Here is a 22,851-nt window from a genome sequence, read left to right as displayed (position 1 = left end):
AGAACCAAAGAGAATGGGGTGTTGACTGTTTTGTTGGCCGACTGTGTTGTATTGCATTATATTTCCAAGTTTACTATGTTGTTTTCTCATTCATTTGTACCTGATGATGGTTGCTTGCATTGCAATCGAAATGTCGTATTCTATTATTTTATTTTATTTCTTTCTACGTGACTTACTGACTTTACCGAAAGAACCAAAGAGTAATTCCTGCAGTCACGAAAGCTTCGAATCTAGTTTAAGAGTTTAGATGTTTGATAAAAAAAATTATACATAATTTTTTTCTAAACTTTGGTAGTCCATTTCTGAATGAAGGCCCCCACCGTGCCATGCCAGTCATGGGGGTTGTTTGACTTCACGCTGGTCAGGGTTGAGGTTTGACGGTGGGGTGGGGGAAAGGGTGGAGGGGTGGGGGGGCTGCCAGGACCGGTTCAGATATCACTCACCGCTGATGTTGAATGTTGTCTGTGGCCAGCAAATCAAACACAGGTCGCCGAGTTCCTAGTGCACTGGGCCAACCACTGGGCTAACCACTGGGCTAACCCACTGGGCTAACCACTGGGCTAACCACTGGGCCACCCCCCACCCTACCCCCCACCCCATTATTTTTTTTATTGTTACAGTATTTTAATTGTCATCGATTAAGACACGCACTCACAATGGCTGTGTCTGCGTTGATACATTTGGCATGAGTGCTTTCCTGTTTGCTGGCGTGATTTAAAATGGAACCGCTAACCCAGTTCTGTGCAATCTCCAGGCTGGACAAGTTGCAGAGAACACTCCCTTGAGAATAGAGACCCTGACAATGAGAACAATCAGACATTGATTGATAACTCAGTTGGTGGCCTTGGGCAGCTTTTGGTCTAAAAAGATAAAATCGTATACGTCAGTCTATAAAGCTGACTGCGTTTAAATATTGGTTTAACATTACACATACAGTATTAAACAATGGTAATTATTTGTACTGTCTTAATTACAATGTCTAAAAGAGAAAAAAACCGTGTGCCCTCTGTTTACAGTTTACCTTGAACCCAAATTCGATATTTTTTGTGCTAGTCTGCCCTTACCAAACTGAATCTGAATGTTATATTTCCACACACGATTCATAACGTGATGTATAGCATTGGGTGTACCATATTTGACATGCATACCATATTTATGGCTCTCTGACTGTGTGTGTGTGACATTAGACGAGCCGGCTGTAAAGTAATATTCCCCATTGACATCGTTATTGAATTCGTAATTCATCTTTGGGCAAAATGTCGGTGTCCTTTATAGACCTGTGGTAGATTGAGAAATTGGTCAACGATCAATGGAAGGTCCAGATTTAAATTTATTACACCCCTATAAGTTTGTAATCCGAAGGTATGCACTTTTCCGGAATGCTTTCGATAAATCAGGCTAACGGTATTGTGCAACTTATTTATAGCGTGGCTCTTTAAAGAGCAAGAATCTATACAGTTTTTTTCGGGGCAGATGGTCGTGTAGTGGCACACAGGGCCCTTCTGCAGACATAAGCTTTATTTGAATGAGACGAGCACCCGTTATTGATACCGTATTACACCTATTTCAATGGAGATCTGGGACGGAAAGGCAAATTACAAGCGGGGGGAGAAAAGCTAATTGTACAAGAAATTCAAGTTTTTAAAACGCCTACCATTAAAGACATGTCAAAACTATTAACACAGGCCAACATATTTTTTTGCACAAATTAAAAGTTCAAGCAAAGGTGTAACAGCAATTTAAAAAATTTCACTCACATTTTCCAAGTGCCGTCATCAATCCAATATTCAGTTGAAAAAAAGTACAAGGTGATGATAAAATGGTTTGCCTCACGTAAATTTTATTTCCTGGAATGTCAGTCAACTGCTGGATGAGGGCCTCCACCATGCGGGTTGGAGAGGGTTGGTGAAGGTGGGAGCATAGAAGTAAATTACAACAATGGACTGTCCTCGGCTGCACACAACATATCCCTGCAGAAGGCTATAATGCCTGTTATGCATGGTGATCGCCCATCCATGCACTGCTCAGGCTCAACTCCACATGTTGCATTTCAGGTGATTGTCAGAGGCACGTTATCTACGTTTTATCCAAAATATTAAACGTTTATTGAGTGGATACTGAAACATTAATTGAATTTAAAATAAAATAAATCACGATGTTTCGATTGCAACACAAGCGAAAGGTCTGTCAGAAAGATCTGTCAGAAAGACAGCGTTTCAGACACTGTCTTTCTGACAGACTGGTTCTTCACCTGAGGACGGCTGCTTACGTTGTGGCCGAAACGTCGTGAGAATTATTTTATTATGTTTTTATTTTTATTATTTTATTATTTCCATTCTACGTGACTTTACCGAAAAAACCAAGAAGACATAGTTCTTACTGTTAAGACAATTCAGCTTAGACAGGAGACCTTGCTTGAAGGGGTTGTGGCCACTGGTGGGCAAATAGTGACAGTGGGAGCCAAGGACTAGAAAGCATCCAAGAGCTTGCCTTCGGAGGAGATGGATCAGTGAAATAATCTCGTGTGCAGGTTCTATCGAGGTGGATTGTTATATCACAGAATCCTGAGAGATGGCAGCAGCTTTGGGGGGGGGGGGGGGAGGCCTTCTTCCATCAGTGGTTGAATCATAGCCGATGGTAATGAGTGGATTTCAGGAGCTTGTGTCCTAACCCTGCCCATGCGAATGAAAGTGTTCTCACTTGGCATCTCTTGAACCTGTTATGTGCCCCCCCCCCCCCCCATAGCGCACAGCCCCCTGTGGTGTCTGCGTGGCATGCACTGTAGTCGAGTCCAGAGTACTTGTGGCATTGCTGCTTTTATGAAGAACACCCCTTTGAACACACACATTTGGCTTTCACAACTCTGCTGTCAAGTATTTTTTGTATCTTTACAACTTGCCATTCCACACTTACCCACCCCTCGGCATTGGATAGTTGCTATTATTCGCGCATTGCAGTTGAGTACGGGGGTGGGGGGGGGGTGCGAATGGAACTGCCTCTGTGCCCACAGTTCAAAGTTCAGCTCCACTCCAGAAATACACTGCGGCACATTCAAGCCAAAGTGTTAACTGAATAGCAGTGGTGACGAGCTGGCCACGCCAAGTCTGTCTTTTATGTTTATTTGTCTACGCAATAAAAACATATATACCCCTAGCTTAGAGACTTGCCTCCGTTCTCTCAGTTTTTTTTTACGAAACGGATGTTAGAATGAGTACCGGCTAAGCCAACAAATGATAGCATGAGAGAGGAAGCCGAGTGGAAAGACAATATCCCACACTTATCACCGTCCATCGGTCCGTGTACCAAACTACACCTGTCGTTTCCACGTACAAAAAAGACAGTACGGACAGAGGCCTTCCCTGCCGATTATCATCGATGTTTTCCTGCAGGCAGCCATTGCAAGATAGCGTTTGTGGACTGTTATAACATGGGACCTTTTTTTGCCAGTATCATAGTATGAAAAAATCATAGGTTTTACCCTTTATGGCAATAAAACTGGAGGTGTTAAGATGTTGAAACACCAAATAGAAACCTTTTGCAAGGAATCATATCTGCATTAACCACACGTATTCTTTGGTTTTTTTCGGTTAAGTCACGTCTAAAAATAAAATAATAAATTAAAATAAAATAACATTACGACGTTTCGATTGCAACACAAGCAATCATCATCAGGCATAAAAGAAATAGCAACAAAAATCTAACTAGAAAAAACTATAGACAGACATACAAGCAGACAGACATCACAACGGCACACAGAGAGAGGAGCAAGCTGACAACGCGGCACGGGCACGCAAGCCTGAAAATTAGGAGGCAGGCACACGAAAATTAAATAACCTAGCTTGTATGTCTGTCTATAGTTTTTTCTAGTTAGATTTTTGTTGCTATTTCTTTTATGCCTGATGATGATTGCTTGTGTTGCAATCGAAACGTCGTAATGTTATTTTATTTTAATTTATTATTTTATTTTTAGACGTGACTTAACCGAAAAGAACCAAAGAATAATTCCTGCAGTCACGAAAGCTCCTAAATTAAGATTGAACCACACGTATGTTCACCACTAGTACATGTGATTAATGCAGAAAGGGTAAAACCTTATTTTTTTCGTACTGTTATATTTTTGCGTTTAATTTTTTTTAGGCAGTGGTCATGTTTTGAATACTTTTTCTGGACAGGTTTTTTTTTTACCCAATCCACGTAATTTAGTAACATGTGTGAACTACATCACAGTGTAGTGAATGGTAAAGGAGCAGCAGCCGTGCTGTTACTCGCTCACGTCACACGTTGCAGAAGGACCTCCACCTAGAGGGAGGATCTGTCAAGCCCTCTAGAGGGTATTTTGGCTTAATCTTTGATGGCGGCCAGGGCTGTCTTGGTTAAGATGGGGGAGTAACCCACCTGCCGATTGACTAATTGCGGTGTACTCCTTCATTCTGCTGGATGGACAGAGGCAGTAAAGGGAATCAGTAAACGTGCCCATTGCTTCACGACACCACAGTAACATAGTACTGTAATTATGTTAATGATATGAGCAAACTAAATTCCTAACCACAGTATGGTCAGGTATATTGGCCATATATGGTCCTTTTTGGGATGAGGGCCTTCCCACGCCCTTGAATAATCGGGGGTTATTTGACCATACTTCACCACGGTGGTCCATGGGACTTGGTAAAGGAAGGGCTCGGACCGGTTCAGATATCACTTGCCACTGATGCTAGCCGTGGCTGGGAATCGAACTCTGTTTGTAGAGTCTAATTCTACTCCTTAAGCGTATGTAACGTGTAATAATGAGGGATGTAGCCAATTCACTTCTCTGGCGATTCAATGAATTGTCAAGATTCAGGTTTGTGAATTTATGAGAGCCGATTTTTTTTTACTTCCTAGTGAATTAGTGGCCTCTAGTGGCTGCAGCGATCACGTGATATCCATGACTTAAAACGTACGAATATAAACACATCGATTGATACCCACGTGATTCAATGCACATATCGTGAGAAGATTATGCATCAAAATTAACCGATGATTAATCCGTGCGTTCTGATACTGCTAGAAATAAATGGCAGTACAGTAAAACCTTGTGGGTTTCATATATCACAATGGAACCTGAAAACAACTCTTGCAGTCATTTCCCTGAACAAGGGAGGGACAAAATAACCCTATCGCTTTGTTTGACCGTGAATATCGTAAAATTGCCTCATTCAACAAAACCTTCAAAGTGTATCATCATTCTTGCGCCCATGCTTGAGAGCACAAAGTGCATCTTGCTGCTGGAGCTATCCCCGTAACCTCCACCCACCCTCTCCTCGCCCGTGGTTTTGCCTCCCCCAAACATGGCCATCCCACAGCACACAGCTAACTGCTGTAATTTGAGCTCCTTTCTTTAAACCTGTTCGCAAGACAGCTGTACGGACCACATTGCCCCAAACAATTTTTTAGCCCTTGTTCTGTGTATCGGTTCTGCGCACAGTTCATGCGTTGGTAGCGGGAGCCGTTGTTCGCAGCTAATACACACTCGGATGCGTTATTTTTCGTGGAGTTAGAGGCAGCAGGCTCTGCGCAGCATCGCCAATGACCACACGGCATCTTTTCAGTCTCGTCGGATCACAGAAGCGAAGCAGGTTTGAGCCTGGATAGGGTATGGACAGATGACCGCCATGCAAAAACAGGTTGTCATAGGGCTTTCGAGGTTACATGATGCAGCAAAATTTGTTGTACTGTAATTCTATGACCCCCACGTCTATTCCTTCACAAGCTCACCCTGACCAGCATGGTGAAATGATCCCCACGACCCCCAGTGTGTGTAGGCCCTCATCCAGCAGTGGATTTACAAGAGGACTGTACACGCACTTAAGCGCAGGGAGAAATATGGATCGAACAATTTTATCTTCTTTATAATTTACGTTCAGTGTGGCCTTAAAGTGCGCACTTAGCAAGCGACAGATTAAACTCCATTTTGATGAGCAAAATGAGCCAGCTCAGCCCATTGTCGTTCACAATTTGACTGATTGACGATTTTCTGAGCTCTTCGCTTTTTTGTCATTGGTAATGCCTCGCGCGATTTACTCCGGATATCGTTTACAGCTTTCTATTTAACACGCAAGTTGTCGCAGCCGCTTGTAAGCCACATGCTCAACATGGCCCAACCAGTACAGTACTTGGATTATATTAATTCCATGCTCGACTAGTAATAACGTATATATTTTTTTAAATTAAATATTCCACAACTTGACGTTGTACGATTTCTACAGAGTTAAATTGAAATGTGGAATACACGTTTAAGCCATATTGAGTGTACCATTAAAGCGTTTGTGGTAATAAAAAAAAAAACTTGTACCAATTCACTACAACTTAAAATTAAAATATCTTTTTTTCCTTCCCCGCAATCGAATTGCAGAGGGTGCTTCACTTCACATTCAGATGCCGCTATTTTACGTGGCAAAAATCCTCGCGCTCACGCGTTATGTCACACATTCTCAGGGCAAGTGCTACCGCTGCGCATTAATTCATAGTGATGTGCCTTTAAGAATGTCAAGCCATGCAGCATGGCCCATATGCCGCTTGGCACAAGGGGGTGTGGGGGGGCTTTGCTTGATTGGCAGAATTTTGGCCTGAAACCAAACACGATGGAAAATCCTTTTTTTCCCCTCCCCTTTCATTATGCGCTTAGAGCTTGTTTTATGTTTTTACTTTGTAGGACTGTAGAGTTGTGCGAGTAATAGGAATTTGTTTGCTTTAAAATCATCGAGTGTCCCGTGAAGTGTTGATTTTATTAATTTCCCCGAGTCAAAGCTTGTTCCTGAAAGCATTGTGTAGAGCCATGCGTGTGTCGAGTTGAATTTACCGTCTTGGTTTTAGCACACATGGTGCCAACTTTCCTGCTGAGAGACGGACTAAGGTTACAAATCCTAAAATTACCCATCGGGCAAGACATCGAAGGCCCAGCAAAAACAACTGTGGCACAGTCACTTTCAGATGAAGCTTCAAGATTTAAATGCGTAACATATTGATGTGATGTGCCCCTTTTGTGGAAAAATAACCATGTGGGATTTGTGGAAAGACCATTAAAATTACATTGCTGCTTTGACCACCGGTGCCTTGTTGCTACAGCACAATTTTGTTTGGTAGAGATATTCTGAAGATCGTTTCCGCTTTAGACAACTGGTTTGTAAATTCGTATTCTGTGGCAGGATATACCACTCTTGATTTTGAAGCTTTCGTGACTGCAGGAATCCATACTCTTTGGTTCTTTCGGTAAAGTCACGTAGGTAGAAAAATACAAAAATCAATCGCGACGTTTCGGGCGCAACACAAGCGCCCGTCATCATGTGGGAAAGCATGGCCTGCTGCTGATGCAGACTGTTTTAAAGGTTTGAAATGGGTGTAGCCCAAGGGTTATAAAGGAGTGGCTGGGTCTAGTGATGTTAATGTGAGAAATTATCATGTAACTGGGTATGGAAGTTGCTATGTTAATGTGAGAGATTAGCATGACGTTAAAGTGAGAAATTAGCATGTAACTAGGATATACTATATTCTCCAGTTGTGTAAAGCATAATTTTGGTGTTCATGTTATAATCTGGGGAACGCATAATCTTTTTTCAAAAGACGTTATTTTAATGTAGTTAAGAATAATCTTCCGTGAGATAATTCTCTATACAAATACTTTCCTCACCCAGAGGACGAAAAAACCACAACCAGCCATTCAGAATAACCTTCCGGAGGACATCTCTCTTCCCATTTAAAGCAGTGCATTCATATTCATCATCCGTAAGATGGCTTTCCACAGAACTGTCGTACCGTATTCTCACGATCATAAAATCTTGGTGATATCTGTCTGCTAATATGTCTGTCTATAGTTTTCTGGTTAGATTTTATGTCGCTATTTCATTATACCTGATGATGATTGCTTGTGTTGCAATCGAAACGTCGTATTCTATTATTTAATTTAATTTATTATTTTATCTTTAGACGTGACTTAACCGAAAGAACCAAATGATCATAAAATACACTTTTTTTTCAGTGGGGCCCAAAATGTTGGGGTGCGTCTTACTTTTTGGAGCGTCTGGAGAATACGGTATATGACCAATAGCTTTCGCAAACAAAAGTACAGTACTCCATAATGAAGGTCACCGGCTATTGTAAAGTCTTTGCACATACCTGTGCGGGGTCAACACGCTTGCTCCATGTGACTGCAGCAAACTCTTGTCTTCTTTCATATGGCATGGGGGCGGGGGTTGGGGGAAGCAACAAGTTGTATAGATGATGTCATAGTTGAATGTTAAGTTCATTCAACCAATCCAAGGCAGCAGCAGACGCTGTATGGATTGCAGCGATACCGCCAGGGTGTGTGTGGATGTGAACTGGATTAAATGCCCTACGCATTTGGATGCCCGTGGCCAAATCATCCGGAATGCCTCCAATCCAGCTAAGCAGGGATGAGCCTGGATAGCACTTGGATGGGCAACCCTCATGCACACCGATTGGCTAAGTGTGGCACGATAACCCTCATTGCCTGAAACGGCGTGGGGATGCCCTCGTCAGTAGTGCCCTGGCAAATTATTGTATAGCTACATTCGAACACACTTCACTGCGCTCTTAGGTTTTTTTTCGGTAAAGTCACGTAGGTAAAAAATAATAGAAATAAAATAATAATAAATGAAAATAAATCAATTAAATCGCGACGTTTCGGAGGCAACACAAGTCTCCGTCTTCAGGTGGGACCGTCACAGCTAAATTTACTGTATCAAGTGAGGAAAAATCCAAGAGACAAGCTCTTAAATACAAGTCAAGGGGAGGGGGGAGGGGCTTATCTGAATGTGGTAGTCAGGGAATGGAGCGAGGGGGGGGGGCTAGAAGAGAAGGTACAGTTGGTGCACCTTGCCTGGTGTCACGGCCGATGTTGGCTGCCAAATCCATCTTCTTGGTTCTTTCGGTAAAGTCACGTAGAAGGGAAGTAATAAAATAATAAAAATAAAACATAATAAAATAATTCTCACGACGTTTCGGCCACAACACAAGTAGCCGTCCTCAGGTGAAGACAGGTCTGTCGAAGCGACAGCGTCTTAAATGCCAAATCCACTTCACTCTGACCTCTTTTACAGACAAGAGCAGTGCCACGTGATGGCATTGTGACGCGCGCGGACAGGAGCGTGCATGCAGGTGGGAATGAATGGCGGCTCTCGTTGATTCGTTGTGTCATCTGCTCGTTTGAACGCAGACCCCGGCTGGGCATCGATAAACCGCGGCGTGCTCGTCTGCGATGAGTGCTGCAGCGTGCACCGCTCCTTGGGACGTCACATCTCCCAGGTCAAGCACCTGCGGCACAGCAACTGGCCGCCCTCCCTCCTTCAGGTGAGTGCCTTCCTCGAAGTCTGGCTTGATATGTTTAACCAGCTGGGAACACAAAGAAACCAGTATTAGTGTTAATTTTTCTACGAGTGAGAAATGTATCAAACCAAGTCCTGGGTGTGGGGGAATCTTATCCCTTTCTTGCCACCTCCGATATACGCTGCATCGGAGGTTTAGTCTAATTAATTAGTGATGTTGAGGGTGGGTTTCAAATAAATAGTCCTTTTTTGGTAAATTCTCAATGCATTGATGAAGGCTTCCACGCCATGTCACTAATGGGAGTTATTTTTTTTTTACCATACTTCACCACGCTGGTCAGTGGGTTGATAAAGAGGCGGTGAGGGTATGAACCAATTCTGATATTCGCCTCCATGGCCGGGAATCGAATTTGGGTCACCGGCTTTACACTGCAGCACGCTAACCACTGTACCACCGCTCCACCCGAAGGTCGATTTAGGACTTTTCACGTACTTTTGATGCACCACGCATTTCCCAGGAACGCTCATCCTTTACTGTACTTAACGCGATGCCAGCTGCTTTCCCCTCAGCAACACGGCGGTGTCGGGGGTCACAGTTCCGAAGCAGGCGTGCGGCTAAGATGCTCGCAGCGATAGGTCTCAAGTGGTTGCGGTCCGCGCAAAATTAAGTTGTGGGCCCACGGTCCCGTAAGCGTTTCCCAACCTGAGTCCGCTGCCTTGCTAGGTTACTTGTGGCTACCAGCGTCGTTGTAAAAGGGCTGCGTTTAAAATTTTGCCTTCCATTCCTTGTGCACTCTTTATATTGCGGTGCGTTGCATGCAACTGTACTCCGGTGCTTCATCACCAATTGAATTACGTGTTTAAAAAGTACGTTGTGTATCGATTTCGAAGACATTGCTGGAACTGTGCGGCCAAGTGTTACCGTATTCTCTACAAAAGGCGCGCTCTTACCTCTATGTTAAAGCAAAGGATGGGGGGGAGGGTTGAATGCTTTTATTCATTCGGTAGATTTGTATGTGTGCGCGTGTATGACCAGATTTGTATAACTTTATTGACACATGGGCGCACGTGTGGGGTTGGGCTTACTTTCCCGTGCGTCTTATAATCCATAGAATGCAGTCGTTTTCTCATGCCGTCCTAGAGTTGTTCTGTGCCTTTTTTTTGTGGCGTGCCAAGTGTTGTATCGTGTTGCAGTGTGCAAAGAAAATAAAGTCGTGGCTTTTAAAAAGGAAAAAAAACATAACGTACGTTAGAATCAACCACGAACTATAACATGTTTCTTTTGCTTTGCAATGCAATTGCTGGCAGGTAGGCACAGGAAAGTGATGTTGTGCGTTTTTAGTCCACATTGTGCGTGTGTGCTGGCATTTAGTTCTCCCTCCCCACTCCACCCCTTTGAATAAGTGATGAGCTGTGTTTAAACGTAATGCCTTTGCAGTGTGACAAGCACTTAATTGAGAGCTGAAACTGGAGCAGAATGATTAATAATGTAGGACTCTATACCTGGGAATTTAGTTTATTGTTCTCATTAAGGTTCTCCGCGAATGGACACTTGTCGACACAAGCACTCGGGGGGCGCTGCTCACCTCGGTCTAAACAACTCAAGAAAATTGCCCTGCAGGTTTCCAGTTGTCTCTCACTAGCAGCAGTCACTGGGGAGAGAAGAACAGTTAGGAGGAGGAGGAGGAGGCTTTGCATCATCTGGAGAGATATGTAGATAATGCAATAAAGTATGAAAGCTCACATTGAAGAGGGTAATTTGTTTGAGCAGATGCACTCATTTATTTTCAGTTGGGGCATTTCATAGGCTATAGTTAACGCGGCATTGCTACAAATAAACGCTTATGAAATGCAATACTGTGCTGCGCATGCAACTTTAGCACCACTGCAAATATTTCCCATTTAAGATGCCTTTGAGAATATTGGTAAAAGGGTTGAGATGTTTAATTCCCAAGCAGACAAAACAAAGTCTGCACGTCTATTTATGCAGGGATTTGTGCATTAAGAGTTGCGTATGTTGAAGGTCAAGTAAAACACATTTTAATTCAACCCCCGTAATGAGGGGTGGAGCTGCGATGCAGGTGGTTTGTGCACTGCGCTATAAACCCTGGAACCGGAGTTCGATTGCCGGCCAAGGCTACCATCATTGGGCACTCCCCTCTACCAAACCCGCATGGTGAAATATGGTCAAACAACCCTCACAACCAACATCCAAGTGCTGTATTGTGACAAGGTGCTGTAAGTTAAGAATGACTTCGTGTCAAGTGGATCCGAAATGCACTGGAGTTTTTATTTTTATTTTCCAATACCCCTTAGCAGGTGTAGTCGGTGGAGATTTTCAAGTGAGCATGTGTATACCAAATATAATCAATCATTCTCAAGGTTACATGCAGTGATTTAACCTGTTTTTTTTACCAAAAGTCAAATCCCTGATGGCCAAAACATTCCAACCTTACAAATGAACTCGTATGTAACTAACGGCCAGCACTGGATTTGTTTGCTTTGGAGACAATTGGGAAAAAAGCCATCTTGGCATATTTTCAAACCCAGCTGCTATTGTAAAGTACTGATTCTATCCAAAGAGCAAGCAGAGCCCCTGAGCGGAGCACGTGATTTCTCTGTCGCGTCGCTCCATCACTTGCTCATAAATCTGGGCAACACAGGCGTTGGTTTTGAATAGAATCCGTCTCCCAGATCAACTGCCAGGCAGCGGTAAAAAAAAAAATTCTCCCCTAGAAATGCCGTTGCCTTCGTCGATAGAATGTCTGACATTTAATCCAAATGATCCTTTGGATTAAACAGTGCATGTTGTTGAAGCTTACGATTTATGCTGCATCAAAACTGCCGACGGTTTCCCAAGCAATAACGATAAATCAGAACTTAAAAGCGTAATGTATAGACTTTCAAGATGTACCTTTTTTTAGTCGAATTTCCTCCAGTTTTATTCAACATCGTGTTATGACAACCGTATAGAGTAGTGTTAATTTTCGAGGACATTTTTATTAGATTTTTTCCAAAGCGAAAACAGCCTTTGTGCCATATGTTCACTTTATTTTTGAGGCGTAATTTTAATTAATACATTGATCCTTGTATCAGTGACATTGAATGTAATATCCAATTAATTTTTTTTGTATTTTTAAATAATAGCAGGTATCACAAACCTATTTTGACAAATTCAGAGTGGTTAGGTTTTTTTCTTTACAAAATGTTAATTCCACATCCTCCCTCACATCATACATTGCAACATCCTGACGTTCTGGATGACATTACCAGGGGCATCTTCAGTATCTCAGGCACACCGGACTCAGAGCAGGCGGGGGGCAGAGTGGTTAGGTTTAAAACTGCCTCGGTCAATAAACTATTAATTGTAATCGCATGACTACATCTCTTGCATAAATTGAGCACTACTGTGCAACGCTTTGTCCTGAGTGGCATTGTCTTTGTTCAGAGTGGTTCTAACTGCCTGCAATCTTCTGGAAAAGTAACCACGAAGACATGTGGAGTTCAAATCTCATAACATCCACGTGGCCTTACTGCTATATGAATATATAAATTTACTTGTTCAAAAAGGTTAAAGGTGCAAATGTGAAATTGCTTGCTCACACCACTGTCAATGGAAGGGCCTCCATGAGAGGGAAACCCTGGTGGACATTTGGTCTATTCTTCCACACCGACTTGACTTGTATGAGGAGGGGGGGGGGGGGTATCCACATTTGCACCATCACTCACACACCATCTTTTAATCGACTAACTGCGCGATGGAACAATCACGGTCGATTAATTGCGGTGTAAATTAACGTTCATACTGCCGGGTGGATTTCATCCAGCAGTGGAACCACGGCGGTGTCGTGGACGAGCGGCAGCGCGTTTTCGCCGCATGGTGCAGAGCTTCGAACCCAGACTGCTGCGGTCATCTTATCTTAATCTTAGCGGAATGTATATAGCTCCTTAAGCAAGGCGCTTTGCAAAGAATTATCAACGGTGCAATGCGCGTGTGTGAATGTAATGGTGGAGATGAGGTGAATGAAATAGATGAGGAAGCAATGGGCAATGGATGCGTGAATTCGGTGAAAGCTAAATTGATGACAGGTAAATGATGAATGGATTGAATGAATGAATAGGGAATGAATGATAACCATTTCATGAGAATATGAAGAGGGAACAGTAACGGTGGTGGTTATGAGGGGGGGGGGGATTAAGGGTTTGTCGGGTGAGCTGGGAAAAAATACCTAAGTTTTGAGCGAGGAGCGGAAACGAGTGAGGGAAGGCGACTTTAATGTGGAGGGAAATTTTGTTCCAGTGAAGGAGGGGGGGGGGCAAGAAGAGACAAAGAGCGACAGTGGATTGAGTTCAAGGAGGAGGATTGAGAACGTGGAGCGCGAGAAGGCACACAGCAAGATACAAGTGGCAAGATATTGCGAGGTCCGTATTTGCCAAATTAGAAAAAAATAGCCGAAAACTAATCATTTTGGGATGATCCATAGCAACATAGCCCCCCCCCCCGCCGACTTGTCAAACTGCTGCAGACTGTCAGTGAAACCGGGTGCCCTTGTGATCGCCTTGCACGATAAGAATGGCACGAATACCAAATGTACTAAATTATGATTGATTATTGAAAATCCAATGTGCTAACCTTTACACCACAGCAGCTGGTATTATCACGTTATTATTTTTCATTACGACAATGTACAACACAAAAACATGTTGTCTGAGTACACGATGCGTTTGTTGTATTACGAGCCCATTTTCGTCAGTTCATTGCTGGATCTGCGCCTCCCGCACCATGCAGATCGTGGGGGTTATTTGCCCATACTTCACCATACTTGTCAGTCTGGAATAGTTAATGTAAGGCACATCGAGGTTGGAGCGTTAGAACAGTACAATAGATTTGCTGCACCTCTCTCTGCTAAGAACATATCTGCGTAGCAGCCTATAGCACCTGGTTGTGCTTGGTGCTTAGCCATTCAAGTCCTGTCCAGGCTCTGATCAGGTGTGGTTAATTCCAGGTGATGTATTTGCAGTTAATGTTCAGTGTAGGTGGTCCAGCTATGGACACGCTGTGTGTGGTTTAAGCAATTGTGGTACATTGACATCTGTGCACCTCCATCCACCAGGAGTTTGAGCAAATTAAAATGGAACTCTGATAATGCTACAATTAATGAAAATATATTTACACTGTTGTGCTTAAAAGTTTTGCGTGTGCTTCGCTGTTAAAAGGATTGATGATCTGAAAACCAGTTGTGACCTTTCGCATTGTGCTGCGGTTTAGTAACTGCAAAGTGCACCGACTTTGGTTGAGAATTTGAATCCAGTGTCTTCTAATGCCACGCTTTGAAGTTAATGATCCCTTGACACTTTTTACAAATGTGGGCTCCTTTGTGCCATTATTGTGATCACGTTTGTATTATCCACAATAAGTCTCGAGTATGTAAGGCCACTTAGAGTATCATTTGATTTTTCACATTGCTACATTACTCTCCATATTTTAGATGGATCCTGAAACACTTGACCAATAAAAGCACTGTGGACCCAGAAAGTTGTGTTTGAGAGTAGAAGTAAAATGTGTGATGCAAGTGCATTCTTAAGGTCATTGTGTGGCCTTCTGTGGATTGTCACTCATGTCAATGATACCGGAACTGGTTGTGTAATAGTTAAAACAATATACATATATGATGTATCATGTTCTAGGACACCGTGCATTTTGACAATGTATTGTGTGGAAGTTAAAATATAAATTCTGATGCAAGCGTTTTCACCACGTAAAAATAGCACCAGCCATTATCCATCCACTGCTGGATAATGGTCGCCCCTTTTCATCGCCATCCCTCGGTATCTTGCTGCCAGCGTTGATCTCACTCCTGCACAAGGCACTGGTCGCCATCGTTCCATCTCCGCAGTGGTGGTACTCTTCCGGTGGTCTTTCTACTTTGGCTAAACATTTCATCACCAGTCTCGGGCACTGTCCAGCCCAGAGCCCATTTACTTTTCTTACTTGTCAACATGATGCGTTTGATTCGTGTTTGCTCCCCAATCCATGCATTCCATTTTATGTCTCGGTGTAATTCCAAAGCGTGCATCTCTCCTCTGCGTCTTTGTGCACAATGCAGCTTTTGTCCCATTGTCTTTATTGGTGGTCGTGGCTCTAATCCATGTCAAAACTGTCAGTGAAAAGTGAAATCTACCAATTCTTACAAATGCTCCCTCTTGCTCATTACATCGTGAAAATCTGTCCCAAGCTCTCCACTACATTCTATGCTTCTGCATCGACTCCTATCAGCCAAAGAATCACTGGTAATCCATCACTGAGATCTTCTCCGTGTTTACCTTCTGGCTGTTGTCGGGTTCATGGATTTAGTGTTTTGCTTTTTATTTTTTTGACGCCCCTAGGAAGCGGGTACTTCTCTCGCTGTGAAGCTGTGGTTGACACTCGAGCTTTGGCGCCTGCAAACATGCCCCGGACTAATTAAGCACATCACTGTAATTTGATTTATAGATTGGGGCGGCTAATAAGAGATCGTTTTTCCAGCACTTAATAAGTTTTTGCCGTTACGAAACGTTGGGACGATGTGCTGGCGCACAGACGCTTCAATTTGTGTTCGACTTGATTAAAACCAGAATGTGAAAATGAACACCAAGGGTAAAAAAAAATTAGTCGCTGGCTTATGCCAAATGAGAAGTTATTCATCTTTTAGGAATTTAGTTTATGCATCTATGGTGTCGAAATGGGGCCTCCTTGTAGGGTATTGTCACAGCGGTTACCACTGCGAATATGGATCACTCACTTGTGTGGATGGCACCCACATCAACACAGCAGCTGCCACAGCGATAGGATGAGTGAGGCAAGCGGGTAACCACGTGACTAAGATGCAACCGAAAGTCGGCAGCCATCGATCACTGGCAGCCAGCATCAATACATTTAAACAGCAGCCGAAGACAGTGTGATGAACGAGAGGCCACTGCTTGTGTGAACACCGAATACATTTCGGCACGCGAAATCCATCGTGTTGTTGTTGCTGCTGCTGCTCTCCACTGTTCCTGTCCAGTCAAACATGTGGGACCAAAGCTTAAGATCAGAATGTTTGTTTTGGGTGATTTTTCCATCGCATTTCGTCACTCAGTGCCATCAGCCATTGGGTTCTGATGTACTATATATTTTTGCAAACATGGCAAGTTATTTTTTTCTGAACGCAGAAAATTTCTACAAATATAACACACTTGGGCAGTGGTCTTATGTTGCACATGGCACTGCTGTGGTGAGATGTTAACCATCTCGCCTGGTATGGAGGAGGTTCCGGGTTCAACCCGACCCTGGCACTTGTATTTTTGTAGTTTGCACGTTGTCCCTGTGGTCGCATGGATTTTTCTCCAGGTGCTATGGTTTTTCCCTCCACATGTACTTAGATTGTTTGGCTGCTATTTAATGTCCACAAGCCATTTCGTTGGGCTTTCATTTGTGGCCAGGTTGCTTCTGAAGAGCTATATATGTTTTATTTTTATTATTTCCCTTCTACGTGACTTTACCGAAAGATCCAAGAATAAGAGCTATATAGTTGTGTATTTTTATTTTACTAGGAAAAGCAAACTGAATAGTTCGTTAAAAATGTACCTACCACCTACAATTCTAGAACTTATTTGAATTGAGCATTAGACCAAATTGTGAGGTGGCCATATGGGATCCTGGGTTCGAATCCAGACTGCTACCCATGAGGAATCCATTGAGTTGGTCTAACTTTAACCACCGCTGGCTGCATACACATCATATGAATTGTTTAAATTGCCATTTTGTAGCTCAGACATAAATAAGTTTGACGGACCTGCCAAAATTAACGCCTTATCCAGAGATTATTAAATAGGTGGACCCGAGTGTGAATAGAGGTCTATTAAGCGGATTTCATAAGTAGCTACATGACATTTCAGAGATGTTCTGACAGTGATGAGCCATTAGAAAAAAGTCAGAAACACTAAATGGCATGTGTTTTTTTGCACTTGTAAAAGCTACGCTTAGTTTACACATTACTTTACCCTTATTTTCAAAAGCCATGTCACGTCACCCCATAGCGATGATGCATACCCTGCTACAGTTGTACAAAAGGTATCATTCCAAAATGTGTGCGTGATCCTGGAAACAAATGCCAAACCATGAGCTCATTTTTTCCAAAGCGCTTCGGAGGTCACGGGCAAGCCAGAACGTAGGTGCGCGGTCAGAGGCGTCGGGAACGCTTTGCGACGACGATCGCCAGCTTTGTTAACGCCTGTGAATCCAGCGCGGGAATTACCCCACGTTGCGATTTGGGAGCCGGCTCCGGCTGTTGCGGGTGCCGCATTGCACCGTTGCTAGGATTAGGCGAAGGGCTGGCCCCGGGGAAGTCATGCGTCCCGCGTGTGTGTGACCTTGGCTGTTTGAGAGCGCATTTGTTGGCGCCCCCGTGGCCCCAGCTCTATGGCATTCCTGACTGCGCAGTCATCTCCCTCGGAACAAAAACGCGAGCAGCCATCCCTACAATGAAGGCCATTATGCGGTTTAAACATACACGACCTGCCATCGTAAAAGTTACTTTATTTATTTATGTTCAGCTTACATTTGTTTTAGGCTTTGTTCTTACGTAACGTTGCCAACATATTTTCTGAAGTGTGGAATATTGCCTGCTTGATTTTGTCTTGTGCCTCTATCTGCTGTGTTCATTGTAAGGTTTTTGGGTTAGATCGCGCAAGTGTAAATGTGTCGTAACCCTCCACTACCCGACATAGCAAGTTTAGGTTTGTCACAAACAACGCACCAATTAATTTCTACTTCAGCCCACCGGTATGTTGGTTTAAATCCACTAAATTTACAATTTGAGTACGATGGTTTGCCGGTAATTACATCCAGAATCGGACGATTTCCCAACACACCGGTGGGGCTGAAGTAGTAACTAATTAGCACGTTGTTTACCTTACAGACCTTATTGGCTGTGTCAGGTGGTGGAGGGTTACGACATTTTTACTTACGCCATCTAACCCATAAACCTTTGAATAATATTGGTCACGAAAGCCTACATGTTAAACTGTGTGCCGGTTTTGTAGTTTAACTATCATATGCCCTAATTTTTTATGAAATGGACAGGTGCATTTGTTAAAACAACACTCTGCATTTGCTAAACTTAGAGAGAAAAAACCTAAGAATATGAATACTTGCAGTCACGAAAGCTTCAAATCTAGAAACTTAGAGAAGTCTTGTGCCTGCTTCTACCATTGTGCAAAATAATACATTTGGCGTCTACCGGCATTGTTAACATGTGAATCTTTGTTTATAACGCGACCCTTTTAGATGCCACAAAAGGGTATTGTGCACACTTATGCAGACAGCGAATGAGACAACACTAAATACCAGAAACGTTCGACAAAACAAACTGGACAAATGTGAAACTAAGAGGGATGATTAAGCAGTATACCAACAACAGTGGGCTTAAATGTGGAATTTGGTAAGAGGTAATGAAAATAACTTCACATACCATTTTTTATGAAAAATGTTGTAGTATACTCTTATATAAGCGCAAAACTTTATCTATCTGTGATGAACGCTGCACTTTCCGTCGTTTTCATGCAGGGGGCGCTGCTAACCTACGCGCCCCCTGCATGAACGACGGAGGCGCAGGGACAGAAGTTCGATTACGTTGGAATCGATCTGCAGACGGCGGTCTTCTCGCACGGCCAGCTCTGTCGCCTTATCTCGATCCCGCACTCCCAAACAGGTGAAAGCCCGTATCAAACCGAACCCCCAGCAAGGCCATCTACTTAACGACGAGAGAAAATTCACACGAAATGTCGTTTTCAATTAAGTCTTCCAGATGTAAAATGATAAGCTTTTAATGACGAAATAACATTATCTAATTCAAAACATAATACAATTCAAAGATGTTTCATTTTAAAACTTCAAAACGGATCATCGGGTCGTTGCGTGAATGCGTCGTTCGTGTGCAATTTGTTTGTGAACCCCTAGTTTAACATATTTGATTAGGTCAGTAGGCATGTAACTATTACCCTCTATCAACCTCCCAGTGATTGGATAAAATATCCCAATTCAAAGTCATGCTTAATTTAAAGGCAGTAGTTCTTAACCTGGGGTGCTAAATGCTCTTTCTGGGGGTACAAGACATGCCAGATTGTTTTTGAAGGTAAATCACCGAAACACAAATTGGGCGCCGGCAAATAAGTACAACTACTTCTTTCATCAAACCTATTTGCGTATTAAACTTTAACGTTTGAGAACCAAAGGGGTGCAATGCTGCAGTAAAGGTTAAGAACCACTGATTTTTAGAATACCTTCTTTGTAGCATTATTTACAATGTCATGTGTATGTCTCATTTGTACAACATTCCCCACTTTATTGGCCAACAAATTATTTGAAGTAATCATCAATGTTAGAGTATTTCAATCAGTAACCTGATGCATTGTTGCATGCCTAGTGCCCATCTCATTAATATAACCACACAGGTATGAGGATGATGGGATGCTGCTGTGGTGTATGAGTGAGCACACTAGACTTGCAAGTTAGAGGTCACTTTCCGTCAGCTGGCTTGGCAGTTGAAACAATGGTACAAGTTTCCCTATCCCCCACTTCTGTCCACCCAGCAATATAAATGGGTACTGCAAAGTCAGTTGATGGCAGGCCATGTTTGGTGGAGTAAAGTGAAAATACTTCCAAATCTTCCAGGATGTCTGGCCAGAATGGAAGAGTAGGCCAAATACCTTCTATAGCTTTCTTTAGTGGAGGCCCTTCAATCACCAGCCACGTGTACATGAGCACTCAAAGGGCTGCTTCTTTACCGTCTACCGCGAACTATGTATTCATGTTGATATATTTCTTTCGCATCGTATGAAGCCAACCGTGATAATTAATCGGTTTGAGTATGGAACCTGCTGGAGCACTCGTTGGCAAAGGGCACTTCGTTTCAAAAGCCTTGAGGCAAATGTTCCAGCAACTTGTCTAACCATGTTGACTCCACTCTACCGTGATCTTTCAAATTTTCTATGCATTTTCTTTTCCCCGATATTCCTTTTTGGCTTGCCCCTTCTCTCACGATTTTAAACCATCTTTCAGACTTTTTCTAGCTTCAGCCGTGGCACCTGTTTACACAGCAGTGTGTCACAACAATGTGGACCCATTCTTTTGCCAGCAGCTCCCTCCCGCATAACTAACGGCATGATGGTGGGAGAGTACACAGTGCATTGGGGCAGATGTCTTCTTGCAATTTTTGTTCCCACCCATTGCTCCTCCACCCACTGAGAACAGCACTGAGATGTGGTAAATTTTAACGGATCTGTGCCCCCCTCCCCCCAAATATGCCAAATAATACCAGCTAAGCTTGTGAAATATGTAACCAGGTGGGAGAAGGCTTCATGAAAACACTCGTAACAGTGTTGACATTCACATGGCTTATTCGCAGGAGCCATGTGTTGATCTGTTCCATACAGTTCTGCGTTTTGGTGTGGAGGTTTACTTGGGGGGGGGGGGGGGAGGAGGTTCCCGAGATGCTTGCCCAAAGCCGTTTGTTGTAATGTTCGATGTGAAGTTTCCCCATAAAAGCTGACAGATGGGGAACTCGGGCGATGGGCGAACGTGTAGATGAGCGAGACGTGGGTATCGGCGTGTGAAATGTCAAGCACATTTAAGACCAGATTGAATCTCCTCTCCAGAGCCACATTTGTTTGTGTGGGTCTCAAGCTGCCATGCCCCCATGAGTTATACATTCAGAGGTGGCCTTAGCAGTTTTGGGGCCTTAATTGGAACCACTGATGGGGGCAGGATAAGCCGATCCCAAGCACTGCATCGCACCGAATTCTCCAGGTCTTAAGATACTTTTTCGCCTGTGTTTTAAAGCAACACTGCATTAAATACAGGTGGCTTATTTGATTATTGAAAATATTATTTAGCAACACCCACGATGCGAAATTAAATTTTCACAGGTGTCCTGGAGCCATTAAATAACCTGGTTATTGCCTAATCTGTGCATTACCATTACTTTGAGGTCCCCCATGAGGAACTTGATGATTTACAGCTGCATGTTGTACCAATATTGGATGGCAACAGCATTACGAATAGCACTACCTCATATCCACTGCTGTATAATTAGAAAGTTGGTTATAGCTTATGATACTCATTGGGTACACAATAAACGGAGAATAATGCTCGAGTGTTAACACAAGGATAATGGCCGTGGTGTACCGGTTAGCACACAGGACTTGTAATCCAGAGGCCCGTGTCAAATCTCCCCCCCGTGTGGCAATTGAAGCAATGGGCACATTTCTTAAATCCCAGCCACTTGTCCATCCAGTAGTACAATGGGTCGATCAGTTCGTCAATCGATCCACGGGGTCACGTTGAGTGGGAAAAGAGTTGATTCTTGCCATCCCGTTCAACAGGTCTGACCAGTGTGGCCAAAGACTAGGCCCATATACCATCTGGTGAAGGCCCTTCTACTAGCAGTGGCATGCGTAAGAAATTGCCAGGCTACATTACACCTTTACACGACATCAGTAAAACATTTGTTTTGCATACGCTGCCATTAACGTTGTCAGTTTAAGCAGAGTAACAGCATACACTGTGCAATGCTTGTGAAGGACTGAACTTCGCTATGCAAACGTTGCGTTTGCTATGAAGATAAAGTAAACACTTGCAATTTGAATTATGGATTCCAATATCAAGCATGACCTTTGCACATAGCATAGCCACTGCAGTGTGCGATTAGGCAACAAAGAGATGCTTGTAGTGAGTTTAAGTTAATGCGCTGCTGCAATGCGTCCTCTAGTATAAAAGTGCTGTTTTCTACGTAGTAAATGCATGCGGCTACTAGAAGCAGTGTGTTGACTTTGCAAAGCAGGTTTTTAAAACATTAAATGACGTACTTTTTTTTATCCAGGAAAACTTCAGTATCAACTCATTTTCAAGAGGGTCCTGCCAAGTTCAGTCGGGGAGGAGGGGGCAATGCTGCTATGTAATATGCCAATTGAGTAATTTGCAGATCAATTTTCAGCATTGAGATGTTTGACCAACACCAATGAGTGTGATTTTTAGCTATGGGACAAAACCAGTCAACCAACGAAACCCATGCAGAACATGGGTGAGAACATACAAACTCGACACAGCACCGGAGTCAGGAATTAAACCCACGTATTTCTTGCAGCGAGGCACAAGTATTACCGCTGTGCATTTCTACCACAGGTAAAAAAAAATATTTATGGCACTGCCATCTATTTTCCCCAAATATGACAATCAGTTCTTCTTGTGGGTACCGGTAGTTATGGCCAAGAACATAAACTATTCCTCTATATCCATACGAGCTTTTTTGCGCGTCCAAGGACGGGGTGTATCGTGCAGTAAATCTGAAATATTCAATAGAAAATTGTTCAGCTCATGATTATTAATGAGGGGGATTGCCCCATTTGGAGTGACGTCACCCGCTAATGGTTATTGGGGAGGGGTGCGGCACGTGGAGTGCGCGACCTTGTGCGTTCGTGTAAATTTCCACGCGCGCATGAATATTAATGAGGG

At 43.3% G+C, this 22,851-nt stretch overlaps 1 protein-coding gene across 5 annotated transcripts in view; it reads left to right on the top strand.

The window, feature by feature from the left end:
- LOC144933099 (ARF GTPase-activating protein GIT2-like) overlaps positions 1-22,851 on the top strand; it is a 72,966-nt gene that overhangs the window by 8,027 nt on the left and 42,088 nt on the right. For all 5 annotated transcript variants that reach the window (XM_078857627.1, XM_078857625.1, XM_078857624.1 and 2 more), the window contains exon 3: positions 9,212-9,345. In XM_078857627.1, the coding sequence (XP_078713753.1) occupies positions 9,212-9,345 (134 nt within the window). The remainder of the gene's footprint in view (positions 1-9,211; positions 9,346-22,851) is intronic.

The sequence above is a fragment of the Lampetra fluviatilis genome, chromosome 6, assembly GCF_964198595.1.
Source record: "Lampetra fluviatilis chromosome 6, kcLamFluv1.1, whole genome shotgun sequence".
NCBI lineage: Eukaryota > Metazoa > Chordata > Hyperoartia > Petromyzontiformes > Petromyzontidae > Lampetra > Lampetra fluviatilis.
The sequence above is the reverse complement of the archived record's forward strand: the minus strand, read 5'-3'. Positions and strand labels throughout refer to the sequence as shown.